This window comes from Octodon degus, unplaced genomic scaffold (assembly GCF_000260255.1).
Source record: "Octodon degus isolate 3935 unplaced genomic scaffold, OctDeg1.0 scaffold00093, whole genome shotgun sequence".
In the NCBI taxonomy this organism is placed as follows: Eukaryota; Metazoa; Chordata; class Mammalia; order Rodentia; family Octodontidae; genus Octodon; species Octodon degus.
Genome location: NW_004524669.1, coordinates 8,184,078 through 8,200,681, shown reverse-complemented (window position 1 = coordinate 8,200,681; position 16,604 = coordinate 8,184,078). Strand labels below are relative to the sequence as shown.

The 16,604-nt window shown below is 54.8% G+C and overlaps 1 protein-coding gene across 1 annotated transcript; it reads left to right on the top strand.

The window, feature by feature from the left end:
• The first annotated feature begins 1,712 nt into the window (after positions 1–1,712).
• Ano9 (anoctamin 9) lies at positions 1,713–16,482 on the top strand. The gene is made up of 24 exons (XM_004638031.2): positions 1,713–1,773; positions 7,106–7,177; positions 7,387–7,512; positions 7,606–7,751; positions 8,466–8,512; positions 8,605–8,663; positions 8,742–8,815; positions 9,159–9,293; positions 9,389–9,482; positions 9,597–9,657; positions 9,757–9,839; positions 10,132–10,236; positions 10,313–10,471; positions 10,544–10,580; positions 10,726–10,837; positions 13,142–13,199; positions 13,276–13,373; positions 13,452–13,582; positions 13,659–13,811; positions 14,455–14,602; positions 15,070–15,171; positions 15,245–15,347; positions 15,466–15,578; positions 15,666–16,482. Exons 1-24 carry the CDS (start codon positions 1,768–1,770, stop codon positions 15,691–15,693), a joined length of 2,250 nt encoding a protein of 749 aa, XP_004638088.1. The 5' UTR covers positions 1,713–1,767; the 3' UTR covers positions 15,694–16,482.
• Positions 16,483–16,604: the final 122 nt, after the last annotated feature.

Genomic DNA, 16,604 nt, shown 5'->3' with positions numbered 1-16,604 from the left:
GGAGAGGCCTGCATGCAGCCTCCTGCTTGTGGGCAGTGCTACCCTTGGTGAATGGGAATGAAGAGGGAGGGATCTGTCTGGGCTTCTGAGGCACAGAATGGGAAAGCCCAGCAAAGTCATTGAAAAGTTCAGGCGCTCAAAGGGTGGCTGAGCTGCCTCTAGGAGGGGAGGCTGGGATGAGCTGGCAGGCTGAGCACAACAGAAATATGAACGCAGCTTCCCCGCAGGTTGGACTGCAGGCGAGGGCTCTCTGTGGTGGGGAGCACAGGACCAGGCGGGGAACGCTGGCCCGAGTCTGGGTTACACCTCTGCTCGGCAGTGCTTGCTCAGTGCTGCAGAGGGTGAAGTGCTTCAAGTTCTTCATTCTCTTCCTTACTCCCCAGGAGCCCTCACAATAAAGTGTGGCCACGTAGTTAGCTGTGTGAAGGGTGAGGCGCTCTTTACCTCTCCCCTCCTGCTGCTCAGAATGTGGATGTGATGCCTGGAGTTTGCACAGCCATCTTAGACCATGGTGAGCCTAGGTGTTGAAAGGGACTCTGAGGAGAGCTTGGTGGCACACACCTACAACCCCAGCTACTTAGGAGGCTAGGTGGGAGGGTTGAAAGTTCAAGGCCAACCTGGGCAATTTAGCAATTTAGTGAGACCTTGTCTTAAAAAAAAAAAAAAAGGCTAGGTATGTAACTCACTGCTCCCTGACTACAGTCCCCAGTACCCCCCCCCCCCCACCTTTGGCTATACAAATCCTGGATTACCAACTCCAGACTTCCTTGCAGGTGGAATACATGAGTGTGCTTCCCATTTGAGTTCTACCTGGGCTCCTTTCATAGAGCTGTGTCATCTGGTTCCCTTCTCTACCTTTGCCACCTTACCATTTCCCAACTACCAAGGGGCATGTGGTACCCTCTGGGAGCGCAGGTGGATATGCAGAGGCCAAGGCCTGAACCTGGGAGAGGGGATGCCACCTGACAGTGAACCTTGGCCTGTGTGCCCCAGGCACTCACACCTGGGCACAGCAAGCCCCTCACATCTGGGTGCAATGCACCCCTTCCACACCAGGTGTGCTCCTATCCCTGTGGCCAAGTGTTGCTTTTTGGTGTTTGTGTCCGGCCAAGGCCCAGCCCTTCATTACCCTGAGTGAGCCAGCATATCTTTGTCCAATAAACCTCCTCACCACTTGGGTGGTCCCTCTATACCCCCACCCCCTTAGAAACCCTCACCACACCAATGTCTTGTTGCTCACACCCTTTGGGCACTGTCCTCTTTTCCAGGGGGCCCCATGCTTTCTCAGCCCCCTGTTAGCAGAAACTGGTCTGAGCAGGCTACTAGCCTGGGATACGGATGCCTTCACCATCCCAAGATTCTTTCCTCTCTGTCACTGGGCTGGGGCCATGAAAGTACTTTTTCTTTCCTCCTGCCTGTTGTCCCTCTGGGAATGAAGAGGAGGTTTACGGGCCTGGACTAGGCTCCAAGAGGATGGAGATGCCACCATGGTGGGTTGCTGAGACCCCCTACCCTCTCCCCTCCCCTGGACTGGGATGTCGTTGCTTTGGCTTACAGCATGTCTGGGTCCCACCTGTCCCCTCCCCGAGGGAGCCGTGCTGCAGCTTCTGGCTCCTCCCCAGGACACCTGGGTGCGGCAATGGGAGGGAAGGCGGGCTTTAGGCGGAAGTCGCGCCTCCTGCACCTGGCAGCCGCTCTCAGAGGCCGGCCGGAACCGCAGCAGCCTCAGTGGACTCCTTGATTGATTGGTGGGCAGCCGGTGCCAGCATGCAGGTGAGCCTGGCCTGTGCCGCCCCGGCCTTCAGGATACAGCCTGGAGGGCCCGGCAGTTTGCCAGGCAAGATGAGGGAACCAGGGCAGTACCCAGGAGGATGGCTTTTCCTTCTTCCTGGGATTCTGGAGACCTCAAGGCTGGGCTCCGGGGTGGGCTGGGGGCACCTGCATGAGTGCTCCAGGTGGCTGGGGCCAGCCTGCTGTCGTCACCTGCTTGGGCTCTCAGGGGCTGTGGGCTCCAGGTGTTGGTATCAAGTGTTCAGCCACTTGGGTAGGAGGCCCTCCTCAGACTGCAGGATGCTGAGTCTGCCATGCAGAACAAAAATCTGGATGAAACAGGAGACCACCAGGAAGATCAGTATTCTCCTCCCTGCCAGTGAGGAAGTCACCTGGGTGGGGGCCAGCACCTGGTAGCCCAGGAGGATGCCTAGAGAGGAGAGTGAAACTAGCCCCACTCAGCCCCAGCCTCCAGGTGTGGGCTGGCCACTCCCTTCACCTCTACCCACGGCCAGCTCTGGTATCTACTTGCTTGGCCTGGCGCCAGGGTCCCCCCATCAGCCTTTGCCTCCCATGGGAGCAGGAGAGACTGGCTGGCTGGCCAAGTAACTATGTCAGTCCTTAGAAATGCAGAGGACAGGTGTTTCCTGCAAGGTTCCTTTCCTGGCTCCTCATGGCTTGTGCTGAAGTTGAAGCTCCCTGGCTGCCTGAGCAACTTTACCTGATGTGGCTGCTGGTCAACTCCCTTTTTGCTCTGTATGTTTCTGCAAAGCTGAAGTGCTAAAGACTGAGTCACTAGGAGTAGTAACTGCCAAGTTCCCAAAGGTGCTGAGACTGAGTTCCTAAGAGTTGTGAGGACTGTATCCCTGAGAGTAGTAACTCTCAAGTCCTCAGAGGTGCTGAGAGGCTGGTTGCTAGCAGTCATACTTACCAACTGGGACTGAGTCCCAAGCACCAACTGTCCCTGTCTCTCAGGAGCAGCCCACACACATTCTTCCTCCCAGGAATACTGCTCCCATTCTTGCCTACTGCCAACCTCTTGCCCTACAAGAGGTGGCTGAGCTCTGGGCCACCTCCCTTCCAGGAACCACCACCCTGCCAGTCCTTGGTGTCCACTCAGGAGGTGTAGAGCAAGGTCCCTCATCATCTGGGAAGATTCAGGGAAGGATGAATTCATGGTGGTGCTGACACAGAAGGAGGCAGGACGCGTGGGGAGGGTGGACAGAGGGTGGATGCTGCCTGTGTAGCACGGGGGTACAGAGCCCTGTCTGTGGGCTAGGACTCTGCAGAATGCTCCAGGGATGGCTGTGACCTAGTGAATGGGGCCGAGGCCACAAGTGTGTATCTGGGGGCACACGCATGTTTACCATGCGAGCCAGCCGGGGGGGGGGGAGTCAGATTTGCACAACTGGTCGTTCTGCCCTCCCTAACCTGAAGGCTGGCTGAAGGGTAGGAGCAGAACCCCCAGCACTGGTGCTCTGTGATGGGGTAGCTGGGAGCTGCTGGTCCCTGGGCTCCAGAGGTTGCACCCCTGGGACTCAGCCCCTGGTACACCAGAGTGGGGCACCAGGAGCCTGTGAAGTTGGGGTGCAGGAAGGGATGTCACAGGAATCCCTTGTGGCCAGATGTGTGGCCTTGTTTGCCCTCTTCCTGCCTGTGCATGTCATTAGGTGACTCTATAGTAGAGGTGGTATCACCCCATTCTATAGGCAAGGAAGCTAAGGCTCATGAGAGGGCTGTGAGCATCAGAGCCAGGGCTGGCTGGCTGCTCAGGTCTGCTGATGGCAGGTTCACGGCTAACATTCCAGGGCCCCTGGCTGAGTGTGGGCTTCTGTGATGCGACTCACATGGCTTCCTGGAGGTAGAGCCCAGGGGGTGAAAATATGGGACCTTGGACCCACACTTGAGCTACCCAGCATGGTCTCTGGCTAGAGGAGGGGCAGCCTCAGGTGGGTGGCTCAACACTATCGGTGAAAGCTTAGAGCACCACTGAGCAGCCACCAGAGCAGGCCAGGGACAGTGTGTGGCACTAGAAGACAGATGGACAGAGGGACAGATACACAGGCTGACCCTGGAGGTGGAGCTAATGGGCAGCAGAGTCAGGGACCTGGCACTTGTCAGGGGACCAGGACCAGCCAGGGGACCTCTCACCTGACTGATAGTGGCTACCATTGGGTGGGTCTGCATGGCTTTATCTGGAAGGCCCCTTGTTCAGGGTCTACATCAGAGCCTGCCAGGTGCCCCTGGGTGCGATCTGTCACACTGGCACAGGGTGCATCCCAGGGCCAGGGGAGGTTAATGCATCTGTTTCATCCCAAGCTGCACAGGGCCTTTGTAGCTTTGTGGGGAGGGCTCTCTGTGCCTGGTTTCTGGGGCTGTCAGGGATAGCCTGTCAGTGTGGCCTCAGGTTGTGCCCTGTCGCAGGCTCCTTCTTGGCCTGGTCCTCAGACTCCAGTCTGGTCTGTTTCTCCTTTGCTCGTCCTGCATGTTCTGTAGTTTTGGGCTGAAGTCAGTGAGTCCTGGACATGGAGGGCTCCCTCTCAGATCTGAGGTTAAACTCATGATAATCCATTTAACTTACCAACTCAGCCCTCATGACACCTGCTGGGCCCCTTGGTGGGCAGGCTGGTGGCACCAGAGCCCCCAGCCACTGTCCTGTCTGGTTGAGACTTTGCCTTCTATTCTAAGAACATGAAGTGATGCTGCCCCTGCCCATACCTATCTGAGTCCAGATTTTTCCCAATACAGGACAAGGGAAGTTTTAGTTACTGTAGGTCACACTGGGGTACAGATGTTTGTGTGCTGGAAGGGAGCCTGGGAGCCCAGGAGTCTGGAGGGGATGCAGATGCAGAGGGAGCTGCACTCTGGGAGGGGACACCAGGATGGTGCAGTGTGATTGCAGGAACACGCAGAGCATATTCACATCACCCTGCTGCCCATTGTGTTGTTTTGCAGCTTCCATGACCAGGCAAGCCAGAAGTTAGGCAGATACAGAGCTGTCTAGAGCCAGTGCAAGTGCAGAGAGTGGAGTAGGGGTGAGACTCACCAGTGCAAATCCACGAACAGATTTCCAGATAAATAAGCATTGTTTCTGTATAAGTATGTCCCAGGAAATCACTGGGCTGTCTACACTGAAAGGCATCTGCTGAGCCAGGAGTGGTAGTATATGGCTATAATCCCAGTGCACTGGGAGCCTGAGGCAGGAGGATGGAAAGTTCACATTGAAAACCTGTCTCCAAGTGAAACGTAGAAAGTGTTGGGCATGTAACTTAGCTTGAAGACCCTAGGTTCAATCCCTAGTACTGAATAAAAGAAAAAGAAAAGGCATCTGCTGTTTATCTGAAATTTAAATGTGGGGCTGGGGAAATAGCTCAGTTGAATAAGTACTTGCCTGGCAAACACAAGGGCCTGAGTTCAATCCCTGGCTCCGAAAAAAAAAAAAAAATTAAATGTGACTAGTAGCCTGTATATTACTGGCAGCTCTGGAGGGCCAACTGGCTGGAGCAGTCAAGTGAGCCTTTCTGGAGGAGGTGGCAGGAATGTGGTTGAGAAGGACAGGAAATGCAGGTGAGGAACCAGCAAGAGCCAAGTCCTGGCTGTAGGGTGATATGGCTCGGGGCTGGGCCACTACGTGGTTGGAGAACAGCTTCACTTTGGGCACAGTTGTCATAGTGAGAAGAGGCAGGGTACCTGGATTGGCCTGTCCTCTCTGATACCAGCACACAGGGTCCCTCTGCTGACCCCAAAGCTGCCAGCCAGGACTCAGGCTGGGCCCTCATCCATGTGGAGCATGGGTGGGTTCTGTTTCCCCAGCCAGAGATGCTGCCCCAATCCGCCCCTGTCCTGGGCCTCCCTGTCCTCCGAGCCTGCCCAGCTGCCCCCACTATGATTGAAAAAACCTTCCTGGTGGTCCATCCTGCCTATCCTTCTTGCAGAGCACCCAATACCACAAAGATGCCAAGCATGGCACCCAGCGCCCACTGGGACTGCAGTGCCCTGTCCTGACTCCATTGTTTTGCAGCTCTGTCCCATCCACATGTATTTCTGAAAAGCAAAGCTTTACTTATTACCTACTTTTCCCAATATCAGAGGTGTTGGGGCCGGGGAGATGGCTCAATAGGATAAGTGCTTGACTGGCAAACGCAAGGATCTGAGTTCAATCCCCGGTTCCACAAAAAAGAAAAAAGAAAAAGAGGTGTACTAGGCAGAAAGTAAGTACCTGAGTCTTTTCTGGAAAAAAAAAAAAGAATGATTATCTGGGATGGTTTTAACTTTGGCAGAGTCAGGAAGGTTGTGTGGCATCCCCTCGGCCTCTACCAGTTTCCTCTGATGCCACCTCATGAAGATATTCACATCACCCAGCTTGACCCCAGTTGCCAGCGTTGCTCCTGCTTGTGTCCTTTCCCTGACTTGTAAGGGCCCTCTGTCCCCCTCCCAGTGACTTGACTCTGAGTTAGATATCCTGATGTGTCCCTCTCACCTTTCTGAGGTCTTGCTGTGAGAGGAGGACTGATTGAGGGGGAAATGTCCTGTCTCCAGCATCCTATCGGGGCTGCCTAATGACACTGCAGGCGACTTTGGCCCACCCGATCTAGATGAGTGTCTGCTGTGGTCTCCTCTGTGAAGTGACGATGTCTCCTGGTCAAAGTCTAGCCCACAGTGGAAGGGAGAACTGGCTGGATCTGAGATTCATATGTTATCAGCAGCACCCACTGACGGCTTGCTGCTAGCTTGGGGCCCTCAGGGACAGGGACATGCCCCACATGCCTCCTCTGGTCAGCCTGCGCTGACTTCCTGGGCTCAGCCCTCTTCCTGGCTTTGGTATTTCCACTGCTGATGTGAATATCTGAGCATATGTCTGCTCAGCCAAGTGGAGGTCTAGAAGCCTAAGAGTGCAAAATGCTCCCCAGATTTGTGTTCCACTTGGTGTACCACCAGCAGTGCAGGAGCAGAGGGTCAGACCTGCACTTTCCAGACACCCCAGGTCCGAGTCTCTTCATCCATCCACTGCTCACCAGCTCCCCTTTTGTGAAACCTGGCTGCACCTCTACATGGTGTAGAAAGGGGCTGTCTGTCCTGACAGCCAGACCCTCCTGTGGCTTTCCACATGGACTGGTTGGTTACATGGGTGGCTGCTGTCACTTTCTGGCCTGTCATCTGCTTTGCAGTCATCCTTAGCCTTGCCTGCACTTGGATTTACCCATTTTCTGACTTGTTTCTGGCCACTCTTCCCAACTTTGGGGGTCCAAGCACCTGTCCAGCGGCTGCAAGAAGAAGCCAGTGGGGGGGGGGTCCAATTACTCTCCCGCCTGCTAGACCCTTCTCTGCCCTTCAGGCTGAGGAGAGCTTCCAGGTCCTGGTGGGAACAGGAGACAGCTTCCCACTGATGGAGATCAGCACTTGTGAGGTGGGTCTACTTGGACTTCCTGGGGCTTGGCCCAATCCTCTTCCACTTCTCACCCCATACTTGCTCCTGCACAGGTCTCTGCCTACCCTCATCTCAAAACCCCTCCCTTGGCCCCAGCCTCATTCAGTGACCCTCTCCCTGTGGTCTGGCCCATTCCCCATTTCCCTCCTCCTGGAGCTTTGCCTGGCCCACTCCATGTTCCCTCCTAGGCAGAACCCGCTGAGCAGTGGGACTTCGTCCTTGTGGCCAAGTACTATACAGAGTTGAGAGTCAGGCAGGCTGAACGGCGGAAGCAGTTCCTGGAAGAGCTCAAGAGCAAAGGCTTCCATATCACGGTGGGTGGTACCTGCCAGGGGGCAGGAGTAGGCCAGGGTGTGAGTAAAAGGGTTCCTAGTAGAAGACACAGTCCTATCTGGCCTCACTCCCAGATGAGAGAGGACCAGAATCAGGTGTTCTTTGGGATCCGAGCTGACAATAGGATCTTCGATTTGTACCGCACCCTGCTCATGGAGCCAGAAGGTTCTGCCCCTGGCATGGAACCGGCCAGACCAACCACTGTCCCAGCTACCACGAGGTGAGAGGCTGTGCTCAGCCCATCTGGTCAAGGCAGAGTATGGAGGGCTGAGCCACTTACAGTAGGACAGCCACCACCTTATGTGAGCAGGGCTTTGCCTTGCTGTCCAAGCCCTTGATAAGGGATAAACATGGTCCTTTCTGCTTGGAGCATTCTGTGCTCCCTGGGGAGGAACAGGACTCAAGTTAACTGAAAAAGTGGGCAGGGCTGGAAAGCCCTAGACCCAGCTGTCCTTGCTGGACTCTGAGACTTCTGTGTCCCAGACCCTCTTTTCCAGCTGGAGAGATGGCCTCTCCCTTCACATCTGTCCCAGACATCCCTCTCCAAGGTCACTGAGCACCTGACTCTCCCAGCATGCCTCCTCCCCTCATCCTTCCCTCAGAGATCAACTGGGTCTGTCCATAGGACACTGGCACAGGACACTCACTGCTCTAAGCGTATCTCCAGGTGGCTGTTGGAGGGTGCAGAGAGCATTTATGCTGGGGACATATGCAGAACTGACAAGGGGGTGCACTTGGGGGGTCTCAGCAAGGCCAATGGGAGGGCTGTATATGAGGTGCAGGGAGAAAAGAGGAACCTGGCACTGCCCATTCTAGAAGCCATGGTTGGGACTGGACAGGTGAGGTGGAGGATGGGAGAATGGGGAAAGAGCCCAGGACACTTGAGCTCCCTGAAGTCTCGCAGGGCTGTCTTTACCTTGCTTTTGGGTTTCAGAATCCGGATTGTGAACTTCATCCTGAACAGCAAGACGGCAGCTGGTGGTGAGGACAAATGGGCAGATGGCCAGGAGGGTACTGATCCACACCACCTGTGCCCCACATTGCTCTCTGACATGAATTTTCATCACCCTCAGATACCTTCGAGGACTTGGTGAAGGATGGGGTCTTTGAGGACAAGTTTCCCCTGCACAGGGTGAGGGATGAGCAAGCTGGGAGGGGGCTGAGGGATGGACTCTAAGCAGGAAGTGTTCACAATCTGTCATCCACCCAGGGGAAGGAAGACCTGAAGATGAAGTGGGCCCGGTGGAGAAACCTGTTCCAGGAGCAGCCAATTGATGCTATCAGGTAACAGTGCCACCCCAAAGACCCTCCATGCCTGCCAGAGATACCCACAGTGCCATGGGCACCTCTGTCTCCCATGCCACATCTGTCTGTCTACCCATAGACATATATGTATTCTCAAGGAGTGCCCACCTGTCTCTGGCACACCTGTCCCCTCCATGGGTGCACCTGTCTTCCCAGGGGCACACTGGTGCCTATGCAAGCCCCTTCTTGCTACACACTCACACATTTGGATGTTGGCCCTGCACACGCTCCCTTTCTTCATGTGGCCGCCCTCAGCCAGGCTGTCACTCAAGTGGCATTGGCCCTGGTGGAGTGTGACCCTGATGGGCCAGCTTGCCCCTAGGGACTACTTTGGTGTGAAGGTGGCACTGTACTTCGCCTGGCTGGGCTGGTATACCTACATGCTGGTGCCTGCTGCTGTGGTGGGCCTCATCGTCTTTCTGAGTGGGTTTGCCCTGTTCAACTCCAGCCAGATCAGGTGGGCTGGGACCCAGGCCTTGGGGGGCAGGCCCAGGGGAGAGCCATGTTAGGGTGTCTGGGAAGAGCCCATGCCATACTTGTCCCTGCCCCCAGCAAGGAGATCTGTGAGGCCCACGACATCTTCATGTGTCCAATTGGTGACAGCAACAAATACCAGCCGCTCTCAGCCACCTGCATTTTTGCCAAGGTTTGCCACTAGGGTCCCCAGGGCATGGGAAGGGCTGAATGGTCCATCCCCAGAAGTAGCTCTGGGGGATATGGGTAGAGACGGACCTGAAGCCTGCCTTACCCCTCTCTCTAGGTCACTCACCTCTTTGACAATGAGGGCACTGTGCTGTTTGCCATCTTCATGGCTCTGTGGGGTGAGTTGCTGCAGATCCCTGGAGAGCTGTGGGATGGGTGCCTGAGCTCCAGCCCCACCCCACCCCTGCTGCCATGACACCTTCCACACCTCACTGCAGCCACTGTGTTTCTGGAGATCTGGAAGCGGCAGCGAGCCCGTGTCGTCCTGCACTGGGACCTGTATGGGTGGGATGAGGACCAGGTGAGGCAGGGCCAGTGGCCACAGCTATCAGCTCTCAGTGGCCTCGTGTCTGAGGGATATGTGCATGTCTGAGGGAATATGTCTCCATGTCAGAGTCACATGTCCCCAGGTCTGAGACACGTGTCCTTATGTCTGAGGACTGTCCTCATGAGGTATGTGTCTCTATCTGGTGTCCCTGCGACTGAGGTACGTGTTCTTGTGTCTGAGGCATGTGCCCCTGGGTCTGAGGCATGCGTTCTTGTGTCTGAGGCATGTGTCCCCATGTCTGAAGCCTGTCTGGTGACCTCCCCAGGAGGAAATGGCGCTCGAGCTCATCAACTGCCCTAACTACAAGCTCCAGCCACACCAGCACTCCTACCTGCGCAGCACCATCATCCTGGTCCTGTCTCTGCTCATGGTACCCAGGGGTGCAGGTGGCTGGACATCTGTCCTTGCAGCCCTTCGTGCCTGCCCACCAGCCTCCCCCTCTGCAGATTTGTCTCATGATTGGCATGGCACATGTGCTAGTGGTCTACCGAGTGCTGGCTGCTGCCCTCTTCAGCAACTTGGCCTGGCCCTTCCTGGAGGTGACCACAGCTGTAGTGGTGACTGGGGCCCTGGTACACTACTTGACTATTGTCATCATGACCAAGGTGGGGATGAGGCAAGGAAGTTGGGGGGTCATTGTGGCCCAGATGAGCCCACTTAATGTTCGTTGCCCACAGGTCAACAAGTATGTGGCCTTGAAGCTTTGTGATTTTGGTGAGAGGATGGCCCTTCCCTCTCTGGGCTTGGAGGGTGGTCATGGCTGAGGTTCTTGGAGCCACCATCAGAGACAAGCTGGGGTTCCTGCCACAATGGTCTAAAGAAGGCTAGGCCAGGCAATGACAACCGCTTGTCATTCCAGAGAAGCCCAGGACCTTTTCGGAGCGTGAGAGCAAGTTCACCGTTAAGTTCTTCACGCTGCAGTTCTTTGCCCACTTCTCCTCCCTCATCTACATCGCCTTCATCCTGGGCAGGTGTGCTGTTCTCCCCCGCCGCCCCTGCAGCTCCCTCTGGCTTGTGTCTCCTCCCAGTGCCCAGACTGTTCTTTCACATGTAAAGATAAGCCCTGCTCAGCACACACAGAAACCCATCATAGAGCCCCAAAGGAAACTCCCCTGTAACCTGGTGGTTTTTCAGAGTCCTTGTGTGTTGCAGACAGCTTCTGGCCAAAGCAGATCAGTCCTGCAAGTATTCACATGCTGCTTTTATGAGAAACTTCCAGGGAGGTCTGCATTGGTGCCCTCCTGTCTGTACCCAGAAATGCTAGGCTGCGTCCCCTGAGAGCCCTTTGCATTAATGTCAGCTGGCTCAGCAGTCTATGTACCACTGTTGGAGGAGCCCCTTGCAGGGAGAGAGACACAGTCATGGGGTGGAGGAGCAGCATGCCCTCATCTTGGGGCCCCTTATCCTTTCTACCTCAAGTAATCCCTGGGCTTTCCTTCCTGTCCAGTTTTTCTGTGTTCTTCAGTCAGGCTCATGTTTTCTTCCTATGGATCCCACAGTCCCTCTGCTCATTTCACAATACTTGCTCATGTCTGTAACTGGAATTTTCTCAAGTGTCATCCCCAGGGTTTTGGCTACACACTGAGAAGCCAGCTCTGCTTGGTACCAGCTTTGCAGTTGCCCTGAGTGCATGTTGGGATTTATCCACTGTCTTTTAGTTGATTTATTTCCAGTTGTATAACATATTTCCTAAAACAGTCATGTTTGTCTTTGCATATACATGTTAGCTATACCTTATATTCCTCTTGTCTATTTGCCAGTAATTCTAATATGGTATATTAATTGGTATCATAAAGCTGGGCATGGTGACACATACTTGAGATTCAAGGACACTGGGAGGCTGAGGCCAGAGGATCACAAGTTTGAACCCAACCTGGGAAATGTAGTGACTTAGCAAGACTATATAGCAAAAGTTAAAAAAAGAAAAAAAAAAAAAAGAAAGAAAGAAAAAAGAAAAGAAAGAAAAAAAAGTAAAGAAAAGAAAAAGGGCTGGGGATGTAGCTCAATGCAAAGGCCCTAGGTTTTCTTTCCAGCACTGCCCCCAACCAATTATGATGACCATAATGGGGATGCTTCTAGGATTTCACCCCTGAACATGTATCTGTGTTTAAGATAGTTTATGGAGGGGCCAGGGAGATGGCTCAGTAGAATAAATACTTGCCTGGCAAGTGCAAGGGCCTGAGTTCAATCCCTGGTTCCGCAAAAAAAAAAAAAAAAAAAAGAAAAGATAGTTTATAGATATTGTGTACATGTATTTTTATATGTATCATATGCCCATATTTGCCATACCGGGGTCTTTGCATGTGCTAACCAAGTGCTCCCCCACTGAACTATACCTCCAGCTGTTTTATATTTTAACACAGGGTCTTGACAAATTGCTGAACTTCTGACCCTCCTGCCTCAACCTTCCCAAGTGGCTGGGAATACAAGAGTGTGCCACCACATCTGGATCACATAGTTTAGATTTTCTGTCACGTATGGAAAACATACACAATTTTTAAAAGTATATTTAGTACAGGGTCTCACTATGCAGCTCAGACTCATAGTGATCCTCCTGTTTTCAGCCTCCCTTGCGCTGGAATTATAGGTGTTCACCACCATGCCCAGACTCGGTTCAGTGCACCAGGGGCGGGGCTGGCATAGCATGTGGTGCTGGGGACTGAACTGGTCCCTGTGTTTGCCTAGGCAGGCACTTAGTCTGCTGAGCTATCTCACTGGCCCTGTACACAAAATTTTATTTTTATTTTTTGGTGAAACCAGGGATTGAACTCAGGCCCTTTTGCTTACGAGGCAAGCACTTATTCCTCTGAGCTATCTCCCCAGCACCCCTGTACACAAAATTTTATACAAAAAATATGTGTGTGGGCTGGTGAGATGGCTCCGTGGTCTGAAGTGCCTACTTAGAACAGGCTTGGCAAAGCACAGGGACCGCAGTTCAATCCCCCAGCACCATGTGCCAGCCAGCCCCGCCCCCTGGTGGGCTGAGCTGGCCACACACACACACATACACACACAAATAAATAAATAAAAATTTAAAAAAATATGTGTGTGCATGGAGAGGAGCTCAGGACAGGCCCAGCTGACCTTGTGCAGCAGCCATGAGTGGAGGCTGAGCTGTCCACATAGCACACAAGTCTTGGGAGTGGGTGTATCAGGTGTGGGCTGCTGCCCCTGCTGGCCCTGTTTCTTTCCTGTTCCCCACCCTCCCTGGCTGTTGTAATGCTGTCTGCAGGGCAGGACACAGCCCTCCCCCTTCAGGCCTGTTTCCCACCTAGGATCAACGGTCACCCTGGGAAATCCACGCGCCTGGCCGGGCTGTGGAAGCTGGAGGAGGTTAGTCTGTGTTGAGACTTGCTGCCTTGTGCCTGAGTGCTCTCCTAGCCTCCTCGCTGACCCTCCCTCCCCACAGTGCCACCTCAGCGGCTGTATGATGGACCTGTTTGTGCAGATGGCCATCATCATGGGCCTGAAGCAAACACTCAGCAACTGCATGGAGTACCTGCACCCGTGAGCATCCCACACCCACCTGCTCCCGGCTCTGTCCCTTGCCCCTTTACCTATGCTCACCATTTTCCTTGCCCATAGGTGGCTTACCTATAAGTATCGCATGCTTCGAGCCTGCTGGGCCAGCAACCCCGAGCTCCGGGACTGGCAGTACAACTACTGCCTGAACCCAGTCACCACCTTCAGCCTGTTCGATGAGTTCATGGAGATGAGTGCGTGTGGTTGGGTAGGGGCTGGCTCTGGGCAGGCAGTCCCTGGAGCCCAGGGTGACAGACACATCCACCACAGTGATCCAGTATGGCTTCACCACCATCTTTGTGGCTGCCTTCCCCCTGGCGCCACTGCTTGCACTCTTCAGCAACGTGGTAGAAATCCGTCTGGACGCCATCAAGATGGTGCAGCTGCAGCGGCGGCTGGTGCCTCGCAAGGCCAAAGACATCGGTCAGGGCTCGAAGAAGCAGTGGTCAGGGGCCTGGGAGGGACACTGACAGGACCCTGTACCCCAGTCCAGTTTAGCCTATGGGCTCTATCCCAGGAAAAGGCAGGGTGGGTGCCCCTTACAGGCCCTCCTGAGAGCCACCAAGATCTGGTTGAAGGGTGGGCAGTCTCAGGGTGGCCAGGCAGAGGACCTGGCCTCTGAGGGTGTGGGGAGGTTCCTGTGGTTGGGGGCAGGAACTGGGAGTAGGCCTCAGGCACCTAGACTGAAACCTTGAGATGGTTTGGGAACAGAAGAGTTCAGTGTCAGAAGAGGGAGAGGTCTTGGGAAGGAACCAGCCTTGGGCCCAAGTTTAGGGGTCCCACCCTGGGTTAGACCCAGGGATGGAACAGATTGGTGGTGGCCCTCAGAGTTCAAGAATATGGAGGATGGGAACTTAACCAGTCCATGTCAGGGTGGAGGGGTGGCACAGGAAGGCTGAGTGCCTGCCATGCTTGGCTTGGCTGGGTATTTCATAGTGCAGAATTCACCTCCCATGGGTGCAACACGGTACTGTGGGCTGAGACAGGAGAGCCACAGCCAGCCTTGGGGGTACCTGTCAATCTGGGTTTGAGAGGCTATACCCATTTCCCCACTGTTTTGGCCCAGGAACATGGCTGCAGGTACTGGAGACCATCGGTGTGCTGGCAGTCATTGCCAATGGGATGGTCATTGCCTTCACGTCTGAGTTCATCCCCCGCATGATCTACAAGTACCGTGACAGCCCATGCCGAAAGGAGCCCTCCCAGAAAGTCGAGTAAGACCCCTGAGAAGCTATCTACAGCTAGGGCCCAGGATCCCAGGCCCTCTCTCCTGAGAGCAGCTGGGAGCACTTCCTGCCCTGCCCTTCTGACCCACAGAACCTGGTCAGAGCCCAGTATAGCCAAGTGGACTCCACTGGAGACTGAAACTCAACCAGAATGGTTGCCCTCCTAAGTCGGATCCTTTGAGCATGCTTTGCTTCTGGCACCAGGGAGGTGGGCAGAGCAGAGCCACAGCCAGTTTCTTGGGCTCCCTAGGACCACTGTGTTACAGCCCAGAAATGTGCCCCTTAGCCCGGCAGCCAGTGGCACCCTGACGCCCTGCAGGTTTCCCTAGGCCCCAGTGGCCATGAGTTGGGGAAACTGAGGAGGCCATCTGGGGTTTGGCCCATCCCAACTACCCCAGGAGATATATCATTAAGGCTGAGGGACTTGTGTGTTCACCCTTTTCTCTCCTCCCCAGCTGCCTCACTGGCTATGTCAACCACAGCCTTTCAGTCTTCTTCACAAAGGACTTCCAGGACCCCAAGAAGATACAGGCCTCAGGAAATGTGACTGAGTGCAGGTTCGGAACACTCTACCCTGTGCATGCTGCTCTCTGAGTTCCTGACCCCTGACCTTGTACTTCCCCATCCCAGGTACCGAGACTATCGCAATCGCGATCCCCGTAATGAATACAACTTTACTGAGCAGTTCTGGTTTCTCCTGGCTATTCGCCTGGCTTTTGTCATCCTCTTCGAGGTAGGCAGCACTGGGGCGGGGGGTCCCCAGTGGAGGCGGTTCCCATCAGTCCTTCCCTGGGTGCAGACCTCCATAGGGTCTCAGCCTGACCTCTGTGGGCCCCTGGCCCTTCCTCCAGCACGTTGCCTTATGCATCAAGCTCATTGCTGCATGGTTTGTCCCTGATGTCCCCCAGTCGGTGAAAAATAAGGTTCTAGAGGAGAAGTATGATATGCTGCAGGAGAAGCTCCGGTAGGAACAAAGGGGGCTGGACTGGAGCAGGCCTGGGCCTAAGGGAGACCCTGAGCTGTGGTCCCTACAACTCCACTCTGCTTCCAGGTCCAGCTCCAAGAGTACAGATGTATAGGTGACCAGAAGCAGGTGGAGAGGCACTGGCCACCAGGAGCTACCGCCACCTACACATCCATCTTTTTCTGGCTGTGTGTGCACATGTATGGGGTGGGACCTGCAAGGAGACCTGTGCTTATGTGGAGTCCTGGGAGACCCTTGGATATGAGAGTGATGCTAGACGTCTATGTACATGCAGGTGCATATCGGGGTGTCCTGGGAGGTCCTTGTCTATTGGGGGGGTCACAGGAGTTCCACACGCATGTGGAGCATCTGTGTGAAGCACTCCTGTGCCTGCTGGGCCTGCACCATCTCCTTTGGGACTCAGGCAGGTATAGCACCCTGACTGTACCTCTGGGTCACCCTGGCACCCACAGCTTTTGCGGGTTTCTCATGCAATCTCACAGCATAGTTGGTCCAAGTTCCCCAGGTCTCCCAGACTTCTCAGTCCAGTCTTGACTCCATTCCGCCTTGCTGGTGCCATCCACCCCACCCCAAGCCCAGTATGCCCGCTGTCCCTGGAAAGGCCTGGGTCCCCCAACTGAGCAGAACTTTCGGTAATAAAGTTAAACCTGTCTGTTGACTTCTGGGCCTCTGTTCGTAGAGACCAGGTCTCCGGGGTGTGCTGTCAGCCTGAGCTAGAAAGAAATCAGTCCTTGAGGTTGCAAAGCTGGGAATGCGGAACCTCAGGCTACCTTGTCCTTCCTGTGCTGCAGGGAGAAGCTGCAGGGGGAAGCAGGTAATGGGTAGCTGGGGTCTGGACAGGATTCCCACAGGAAGGGGAAGGCTGAAAAGGTGCCCAGAGGCTCTGTGCTTTCAGACCAGCTGGTCTGGCTGGTTGGGCCCCTAACCCAGGGTCCTAGGGCTGAGCCCGAACTCCAATCAGGTGCCCAGCAGGATACCGGGTCCGCCCAGGCCCTGGCTTGGGGC

Excerpts from the sequence above, each read along its gene's own strand:
- Ano9 (XM_004638031.2), top strand. Across the intron at positions 13,374-13,451 it reads TGCATGGAGTACCTGCACCC|GTGGCTTACCTATAAGTATC; the intron begins GTGAGCATCCCA and ends CCTTGCCCATAG. Across the intron at positions 15,579-15,665 it reads ATGCTGCAGGAGAAGCTCCG|GTCCAGCTCCAAGAGTACAG; the intron begins GTAGGAACAAAG and ends CTCTGCTTCCAG.